Here is a 10,532-nt window from a genome sequence, read left to right as displayed (position 1 = left end):
GGCTTGCACGTTATCCGCACTCTCGCCTTCGTTTCGGTGAGGGCGCTACTATCGCGTTGCTGCCTGCTGCACTTGCTGAATTGCACCATTCACGACGACGGTGTGTAGTCCCCACCACCGTGAACAGTTCGCGTAGTGCACGGTGACTCAAATAGACCTACAGTTATGAAGCCTTTCTTTACTTCTGCATTTTGCAGATTTCACTTCTCTGTCTTTTTACTTAAATATTGTAAAATTATGGCTGAACAAAACGTTCTTCTTAATCCTTTTCTCGTAAGTAAAAATTTACGTGAAGTAAAACACACTATGCACCTCGACCATTTGTAAGGCAGTCCTTGTATTATGGGACCCTCCAATAGATGGAACATGACGCCCCCACTGTTGATATCTACAAATGAAGATGAGCAATGTTGTTCACGGTGCCCAACCCATTATCAAAATATTATAAGCCTAATTCTCATTATTATTATTAGTATTGCTACTGTTCCCATCCCTCCGCCTCTTTTACTATAGTTTTTTCATCCGGTTTATGGCGAATTCACCGATGTGGGTGTGTCCCGTCGTTTGGGATCATCATCACCATGCCACGAGACCACGTGGCATGCTCTCACGTGTCAAAGAAGAAGCTGTCTCGCCAGCGTACGCAACGTTTCCAGCGACTGTACTGGCTGTTTCGTCAAAGAAGGCACTGTGCAGACCTTAGTAATGGACATCCTGGTGCCACGACGGCTGCTGTCCAAGGACCTTTTGACCAGCGAGTCCTTCGACTGCGCCGACGCCTTCGGCCACGGCACCTTCCAAAGGCGCCTGCTGCTGCTCTGCGCCATAGCTACCTTCCTCGCGAACCTCCACGGCTTTGTATTCCAGTTGATTATGAGAGACGTTAAGTACAGGTGCAAGCTTCCGGCGCCGCCGCCGCATTACAACGGTTCTGCGCTCGAATGGAGGAGTTTGTTAGTCCCCGAAGAAGCAGATGGCGAATTGAGCCTCTGTCGCCGCTACGAGCACCCGGAGGAACCAAACGGCAGTACCCCCAACACGATTCCCTGCGGTGAGTGGGTGTACGACGATGATGACGAGCCGGCGCGCACTAGCATCATGAGTGACTGGGACCTCGTTTGTCAGAGGCGAATACTCGTCTCGGTGATGCTTGCGGTCCACAGCTTCGGCTCTCTCCTGTTCACAGTCGCCGCTGGATCGCTCGCCGACGCAATAGGTCGGTTGCCCGTTGTCCTGACATGCGCGGTAGCACTCATTGTCTCAACTGTCACCGCATGCCTTTCCAAAAGCTACGTGATGTTCGTGGCAGTGAAGTTTGTCAGCTCGGGCAGCGTCACCGCAGTCATGAATATTACCATCCTGTCCATCTTCGAGATTACCACGCACAATAACCGGCCGCTACATGTCATCTTTGCCGGAACGCTGGGCCTTCTGTTTTCCGACATGTGGTATGCCACCGTCGCAACAGTCAAGCTCGGTTGGATGCTGAAGCACGTGGTGTTTATGTTTCCGACCCTGCTCGTGCTGCCGGCCTTCTGCGTCGTCTTCGAGTCACCCCGCTGGCTGGTCGCAAAGGCTGATTTGAATGCTGCGGAGGCGGTTATGATGAGTGCGGCCGCGATCAACCACTTTCCCATCCAATACACGGCGTTGACACTGGACAAGGTCAAGACGGCGATGGTCAGGAACGCCGTTCGCCTGCCTTCCATCGACCAGGACATGCTCGGTGGGTACTCCATGCGGCGGCGCGCTCTGATTTTGAGCCTTTCGTATTTCTCCATCACGTTCTCCGTGTTCATCCGGTCGTTCGCCAGTGGGAATCGAAATGAGCCCTGGTACACTCTGGCGTCATTCTCTGTGAACCTGTTAGGCTACGCGATAATGCACCTGCTAATCACCAGGCTCAGCATACTGGCTGTAATGAACGTGTGGTTTTCGGTGCTCGGCATGCTTCAATGCCTTCTGAGTCTAGCGGTCGGCGCGGGTGCCGGGCTGATGAGCCAGGCCCTGGTCATGGTGGCCACGGCGCTCTTCTACTCCGGCTCCGTCCTTTGCTTCGTCTACACTCTCGAGCTTTTCCCTACAGCCATCCGTGGCACGGTGGTGTGCTGGGTCTTCGCCTGTGGACGCCTAGGCGCCGTGTGTGCCACAGTAGTGCTGGAGTTCCTTGGGCTCAGTCGTGCTGACCTCGGGCACGCGGTGGCCGGCACTCTTCTTATGGCATCGTTGTTCGCCCAGGGTGGCCTACCGCAGGCTACCTCGGTAGAGTGCACCAAGATGGAACACCGGCGCGCGTCGGCTGTGAGCAAACGCAGCATGGAATACATGAAGAAGACGCTCCACACCGGGCTCCACGACACGACCAGAAGTAGGATTAGTACCGAGAACTCCAAGTGTAGCACTGTCTCTCGCAGCCATCGACGTTTGCGTCGCTAGACGCGAGATAAACGTTTGACATAGTTTTTTCTGCTTCCGTTATGTCAAGGCTGCACTACGTTTTTTTTGCAAGGGACAGCTTGTAAACCTTCAATCTCAAACGTCTACATCTCGTGAACTGCAATGTGTTGTGTGGTCATGGTCTATAGGTAGCTTACGCGAAATCGTGTAATGCTCTTGTCTCTACAATTTTTTTATTTATTTCGTCTGTGTTTTGGATTTTCGAAGAAAGTGTCTTGTTTTCAGACAGCAGAGTGTGGACAACCGCATATTGCATTGTTCTTTTTGCTTGGGTAAATTGCCTAAGGTTGCTCCGGTATCGCCAATATTCTCTGAAAACTAAGCTCTAAAACCTGGTTATGCTATGCGGCTCTTCTTGCACCTGTGTTTTTCCCCTTGCACACATCTCTTCGTTTATTTCGTTCATAAAGTAGTATATTTTCCTGACAAGTGATGTTAGTATTTTAAGATGATGTGGTTGAGGAATGAGGTAATGCACGTCATGCTTCTTTCTTACTGTCGTTTTTGAGCTTAATTATAGCGAGCACTCTGTTAATGCTAGTGTATTGAGTGCCCTCGCGAATATGGCGTTTCGTGAAATGCGGTGTGCAATTACGACATAAAGCATTTGGCATCGTCGAATGCGGCCATGCTGCGATGTAATAGAAACCTCACAACCAAACTCGTGTGGCCGCCGCGCCGGACGCCGCAGGCGCTGCTACCAACTACGTTGACTTAATACGTTCCGTCGTTTTTTCTGTTTTGCACTGCCGAACTCGTGAAATTAGATCTGAGTAAACATGTGGCGTTTTTGGGTGCACGAATAGTTAGTGAAATATGAGTGAAGCTGGTTAGGTCATTCACTTCAATCGTTTTTCATCGCGGCCTCACCACGTAGAACAGCGGAAAGACGGGATGCGCGCAGTCTGTGGGCAACAGTATGCGTACAGCAGGCACGTACCCAGGGGGCCCACCACCTCCATCATCATCATTATCATCATCATCATCATCATCATCATCATCATCATCCTGTTTCATGTCCACTGCAGGACGAAGGCCTCTCCCTGCGATCTTCCTTTACCCCTGTCCTGCGCCAACCGATTCCAACTAGCACCCGCGAATTTCCTAATTTCATCGCTCCACTTAGTGTTTTGTCGTCCTCGATTGCGTTTTCCTTCTCTTGGTACCCATTCTGTAACCCGAATGGTCCAACGGTTATCTAACCGGCGCATTACATGACCTACCCAGCCAGGCACGTACCCAGGATTTTTTTTCGGGGGGGGGGGGCCCACCACCTCCACCTCCATCATCATCATCATCATCATCATCATCATCATCATCATCGTCATCATCAGCCTGTTTTATGTCCACTGCAGGACGAAGGCCTCACCCTGCGATTTCCAATTACCCCTGTCCTGCGCCAACCGATTCCAACTAGCGCCCTCAAATTTCCTAATTTCATCGCTCCACCTAATGTTTTGTCGTCCTCGATTGCGTTTCCCTTCTCTTGGTACCCATTCTGTAACCCTAATGGTCCAACTGTTATCTAACCAGCGCACAACATGACCTGCCCAGCTACATTTTTTCCTCTTGATGTCAATTAGAATATCGTCTATACCCGTTCGCTCTCTGATCCAAACCGCTCTCTTTCTCTCTCTTAACGTTATGCCTAGGAATCTTCGTTCCATAGCTCTTTGCGTGGTCCTTAACTTGCTCTCAAGTCTCTGCCCCATATGTCAGCACTGGCAAAATGCACTGATTGCACACCTTACTTTTCAATAATAATGGTAAGCTTCCAGTCAGGAGCTGGCAATGTCTGCCGTATGCGATCCAACCTATTTTTATTCTTCTGTGAATTTCCTTCTCATGATCAGGGAATTCCCTGTGATTAGTTAGTTAAATGGGGTTTAATGGCGCAAAAGCGGCTGAGGCTATGCTGCGCCAAACACGAGGTGTTTTAAAATCTAGTTTATGAAGGAAAAGGCTTCGTTAATCTATATCTTATGTAAAAAGCCAGTGTCATCTAGAAATTTGCGGACTTCACATAATGGTACTAGTGGATCATCACCTAAAATTAAAGCAGGGTGTAAAGGTATGTGTAGTTGATATAATTTGTGCAAAAGTGTTCGTCTGTGTGTTTCAGTCTCCGTACATGTGAGTAATATGTGCATAACTGTTAGTGGCTGTTGACATTTCTCGCATGTTGGTGTGTCTTCTTTCGTAAGTAAGTAGTTGTGTGTGAGGTGTGTGTGCCCAATGCGTAGTCGGCATAAAACTACTTCGATGAACCGCTCCTGATGATAGCAAGACTTCCACTCGCCAACTATGGGTTTCGTGAGATGTAGCTTGTTGTCGGCACAACGGTCCCATTCGCGTTGCCATTTTACCGTTAAGGCCTTTCTAATTGCGCGGATGCTATCTTTATGTGGGATTGTTGTGTTTGTAATGTCTTTGTGCGCTGCCATCAATGCACATCTATCAGCTGCTTCGTTACCCGGTATCCCAACATGGCTTGGGACCCAGCAGAACCGAATTGACCTCCCGTACTCGTTAAAAGCCACCATGTTCAAAATGTCTCCAGTCAGGGGTTCACACTCAGATTTAGGATGTAGAGCTTTTAGTGTGCTTAAAGAATCTGTGTATATGACTGCATTTTTGTTTTTATCAGCAATAATCTTTTTGACAACAACCCATATAGCAAAAACTTCGGCCGTGAAAACAGAGGCGTGTTGTGGTAATCGAATACTTGTTTCCCAATTTTCCGTTACGGCCCCCACACCCACGTGATTTTTTGTTTTAGAGCCATCAGTATAATATTGCATGTTATTTTGATATTTGTCCTGAAATGCACGGAATTCATGTATAATGTGTTCGTGTGGGGTGTCTTTCTTCTTTAAATGTGTCATTGTCCAGTCGCACAACTGTGTGAAATCGTACCACGGGGGCAACCTTGGTGGCCTTTCGGCAACCTGCAGGGCTTCGGGAGGAATATCATAGGTCTCACAATATTGTTCGTGTCTTAAGATGAGTGGCCGAATCATGTTTGGTTTATTTGTGTAGTGTAGTCGTGATTGGCACTGTGTTACGATGTTGTGGCATATATGTTGTGGTGATGACCGAATTCTTAATACATAGCAAAGTGTAAGTTGTGCTCTGCGGTGTTATAATGAAGGTTCATTAGCGTCAACGTATAAACTTTGTACAGGCGATGTCCTGTAGGCACCGCTCGCCAGTCGTAGGCCAAGATTGTGAACTGGATCAAGTCGCTTAATGTAGGACTGCCTAGCTGCACCATAAACTACGCTACCGTAGTCGAGGATGCTACGTACAAGGGATCGGTATATACGTAGTAAACATGTTCGGTCAGATCCCCAGTGCTTGTGTGATAAAACCTTGAGGATATTTAGCGCTTTGCTTGCTTTAATTTTAGTTGCGTTAATGTGGGCCAGGAAGTTCAGCTTTGTGTCAAAAGTTACGCCTAGAAATTTATAGTGTTCTTTGACCGGCAAGGTTGTACCATGCAATGTGAGAACTGGGTTCAAGTGTAATCCTCGTTTCTGGGAGAAGAGAACTGTAACAGTTTTGTCTGTTGAAAAACGGAATCCATTCTTGTCAGCCCATTGTGTAAGGTTATTTATGGTTATTTGTAGTTGTCTTTCGCAACTGGATAGATTTGAGGCGCGGCAAGCAACTTGCAGATCGTCGACATATATGGAGTGCATAACAGAGGATGGTATGATCTTATTAACAGAGTTCATTTTGATTATGAAGAGTGTCGTGCTCAGAATACAACCCTGTGGAACGCCATTTTCCTGTGTAAATGTGCGTGAAAGTACTGCGCCGAGACGCACCTGAAATGTTCTATTTGCCATAAAATCAGATAGACAGTTTAGCATTCTGCCACGCACTGCCAATTCAGCCAGGTCTCTTAAAATTCCATACCGCCAAGTGGTATCATACGCTTTCTCTAGATCGAAAAATACTGTGAGACAGTGTTGTTTGTGTAGAAACGCGTTACGTATTTCATGTTCTAGTCGTACGAGGTGATCAGTTGTTGAGCAGCCCTTTCTGTATCCGCACTGGTGCACGTCTATTAGATTCCGTGATTCAAGGATGAATGTAAGCCTTATGTTTATGATACTCTCGTAGGTTTTGGCTAGACAGCTTGTTAAGGCAATGGGCCTGTAGCTGCTTGGGGACGTTGCGGGTTTACCTGATTTCAAAAAAGGCACTATTACTGCATTTTTCCAGTCTGTTGGCATTGTTCCAGATTCCCAGATCTTGTTGAAAAATTTAAGAAGTGCTTCTGTTGATGCTTGAGAGAGGTGTGCCAACATTGTGTAGTGGACACGGTCAAGGCCTGTTGCTGTTTTTTTACCGGAAGAGAGAACCCTGTTCAATTCTTGCATTGTGAGGGCGTTATTATAAGGTTCATTTGAAGCCCCAGTAGTGGGCAGTCTCTGTTTCTCCGCCGACATTTTATATTTTAAGAAGTCACTTGAGTAGTTTGCTGAGCTTGAGACTTTGTAAAAATGTTCGCCTAATAAGTTCGCCTGGTCCTGCAGTGTTGTTTGTGTGCCTGGACATGTGAGTAGTGGAATTGTGTATGATGTGTACTCTCCTCTAAACTTTCTTACCTGGTCCCACATTCGTTTTGACGTGACCGTATTATTAATTGATGATACATATTTTTGCCATGACGATTTCTCTGCCTGCCTTCGAATAAATCGTGCTTTGGCTTTGGCCTGTTTGAAATTTAAAAGGTTGCTATAAGTGGGGTACCTACGTAGGATTCCCCAGGCCTTATTTTGTTTCTTTTTGGCTTCTGTACATTCGTTCGTCCACCAGGGATTTAACCTTTTGTGTACAATACCAGATGACTGGGGTATTGACTTTTCTGCTGCAGAGATTATTGCTTCAGTGATTTTTTTATTAAGTTCATCAATGCTTAGTTCTTGTGAAAAGACAACTTCCAGACTCGCGTTTTCCGTAAAAAGCGGCCAGTCAGCGAGCTGTAATTTCCACTGGCGTGGCCTAGTGATTAAGGTTGGTGGTAATGATAAAAATTTGATGATTGCGGGCAAGTGATCACTGCCATAAGACTTGTCGACGGTTTCCCATTTAAAATCATTAAAAAGAGATGGTGAGCAAAAAGCTAAATCTAAACAACTAAAAGTGCGGGAAGTCGGTGAAAAGTATGTCGGTGCACCTGAATTTAAAAGGCAGATATCATTTGATAGAATAAAACCCTCAACCATTTGCCCTCTTTGGTCAGTTTTGATACTGCCCCAAAGAGTACCGTGAGCATTAAAATCCCCCACTAAAACAAATGGCTCCGGTAATTGACCTGTTATATTTTCTAAGTGTTTAGTGGTAAAATGGGTGTGGGGTGGGATATACAGCGAGCAAATGGTGATGGTTTTGTGAGTTAGAACAGTGACAGCAACGGCTTCTATGTGACTGGTAATCGGAACTTCTCGAACTGCAATACCGCCCTGCACAACAATGGCTACACCACCGGAAAGCCGGTTCATCTGAGTACGGTCGCGCCGTACAACAGTGAAGCCTTTTAATATATGTTTGTGTTTTTCACCTAGGTTTGTTTCCTGTAAACATAAGGCCACAGGAGAGAAGTTAAATAACAGGTCTTTAATGTCACCTAAGTTATGTAAAAGACCTCTACAATTCCAGTGAATAATAAAAGCCATTATGAAATTGAAGGGTAAAAATGGCTTTAAAAGTTGAATAGGAGATAAAAAGATATTAGGTGACTGAAATCTGAAGAAGGGTGATACAAAGGAGCGATAACCTTCAGGTTATCGCCTTCTTATTTAGAGTAGTTATTGGGAGTTTATCCCTCTTTAAGCGCTCCAGAGAGCGCTTGTCCTTGGGTGTCGATGACACCGAGGTTTTTACGTCGACCTCCATCGCTCTCTCTGAGGCGCGATTAATTGATTAATTGACCTGTGATTAATTGACCTAGGTAAACGTATTCCTTCACAGTCTCTAGTGGTCGACTGGCGATCCTGATCTCTTGTTTCTTTGCCCGGCTATTTATCATTATCTTCATCTTCTGCCTATTAATATTCAACCCCACTCTTACACTCTCTCTGTTAGGTCTCCAATCATTTGTTGTAAGTCGTCTGCATTGTTGTTGAATAGAACAATGCCATCGGCAAACCGAAGGTTGCTGAGATATCTGCCGTCGATCTTTACTCCTAAGCCTGTCCAGTTTAATAGCTTGAATTCTTCTAAGCACGCAGTGAATAGCTTTGGAGAAATTGTGTCTCCCTGTCTGACCCCTTTCTCTATAGGTATCTCCCTGCTTTTCTTGTGTAGAATTAAGGTAGCTGTAGAACCTCTGTAGATATTCTTACGCGAAGGACGAGTCAGTAAGACGAGAAACTATTTACAGAATATATTTACAACAACGGTTGCAGCGCTGACCGGTTAGATTCACAGCGCGAGCCCAGTTCGTTCTTCCTCCTCTTTTCTAGAGTGATGGCGCCTACGCGCCTCGTTCAAACAAAGAAATACCACACGCATGTAGCAATATTTTCCAAGCTTGCCTTTTCGTAATCTATATAAGCCACATAGAGAGGCTTATTGTACTCTGCAGATTTCGCGATAACCTGATTGATGACATGATGTGATCCATTGTAAAGTATCTCTTCCTGAAGCCAGCCTCTTCCCTTGGTTGTCAAAATCTAGTGTTGCCCTTATTCTATTGGATATTGTTTTGGTAAATATTTTATAAAATACTGGGAGCAAACTAATGGTTCCATAATTTTTCAGTTCTTTAACGTCTCCTCTTTTGTGGATTAGTATAATGTCTGCATTCTTCCAGTTTCCTGGGACCTTTGCAGTTGATAGACACTTCGTATAAAGATCCGCCAGTTTTCCAAGCATTATGTCTTCTCCATCTTTGATTAAATCAACTCTTATTCCACCTTCTCCTCCCGCTCTTCATCGTTTCATGTCTTGCAGGGCCCTTCTGACCTCATCGCTAGTTATAGGAGAGTTTCTGTATCCTGTTCACTACTGTTTCTAAGTGAGGTATCGTGACTCCTCTGGGTACTGTATACAGGTCCGCTTAGAATTTTTCCCCTGCTTTTACTATATCTTCGAGATTGCTGATGATATTATCCTTCTTATCTTTTAGTGCATACATCATGATTTGTCCTGTGCCAGGTTTCTTTTCTACTGATTTCAGGCTGCGTTCATTTCTTACGGCTTCTTCAGTCTTTCTCATGTTATAGTTTCGAATATCAGTTATTTTCGCCTTGTTGATGAGTTTTGACAGTTCCGCGAATTGCGTAACGCTGTGCGGCCGCCAGTCCCATACAACCGCGTAGAGCGCAGGACTCTGCGATTCTAGACGTACTGCGCTCAACGCGAAAGGTTAGAAAAACACCCACATAAGCACAGCAGAGAAGTGGCTACGTGAGGCGGTTCCACCGATAACTGTAGAAGCGTCATTCAAAACAAGTAATTGTTCTCCACTTCCGGCGGCGTTTTCCCTACTTCCTTTTTAAATAAAAAGATGTTGATCCATAAATATTCTCATAAACAACGGTTAATTCTTTTATTATTCGCTTTTGCTTGCAGTTTGGTTGTTGCCTTGGCTCTCTCCCTTAGTAGATCGCTTAATTTCTCAACTCCTTGCGATTTTTGTTTCCAGTTGCCCATTTTGCACGAAAAGTGCTACACAATTAGGCAAAAACAGACAAGGTAGCTGGCGACAGCCATCTTGCTTATAGGTTTAAGGGTTATTGCAGGGTTTCGTGATGGACGCTCTTTCACATTATTTTATTTCCCACCTTATCCAACGCATATCATGTGTATATGATTCCAGGCATCTGCCAGCGTAGCGGCGAGCCGTAACTCAAGGAAACAATGAAGCAAAGGGATAAGTTAAACGGAATTGGCGTTTTCTCCGGCCGCAACTCGTTCCATGAGAGTAGAGACCAGCTGAGTAACAGCCGCATCCCTCTCCTGGTCCCAGGATCAGCCTAGACAAAGAAGGTTGAACTAACAAAAGCAACAGCTATGCGCGTGACGGTTGAATAGATGGTGACAACTGAACGCATCTCAAG

At 45.7% G+C, this 10,532-nt stretch overlaps 1 protein-coding gene across 1 annotated transcript; it reads left to right on the top strand.

Annotated features, from left to right (window-relative positions):
* The first annotated feature begins 705 nt into the window (after positions 1-705).
* Positions 706-2,436, top strand: LOC135913481 (solute carrier family 22 member 7-like). The gene has a single exon (XM_065446049.2). It carries the CDS (start codon positions 706-708, stop codon positions 2,434-2,436), a length of 1,731 nt encoding a protein of 576 aa, XP_065302121.1.
* Positions 2,437-10,532: the final 8,096 nt, after the last annotated feature.

Source organism: Dermacentor albipictus, chromosome 1 (assembly GCF_038994185.2).
Source record: "Dermacentor albipictus isolate Rhodes 1998 colony chromosome 1, USDA_Dalb.pri_finalv2, whole genome shotgun sequence".
Lineage (NCBI taxonomy): Eukaryota > Metazoa > Arthropoda > Arachnida > Ixodida > Ixodidae > Dermacentor > Dermacentor albipictus.
The sequence above is the reverse complement of the archived record's forward strand: the minus strand, read 5'-3'. Positions and strand labels throughout refer to the sequence as shown.

Coding starts and splice junctions, on each gene's coding strand:
- LOC135913481 (XM_065446049.2), top strand. CDS start 706: ATGGACATCCTGGTGCCACGACGGCTGCTGTCCAAGGACCTTTTGACC.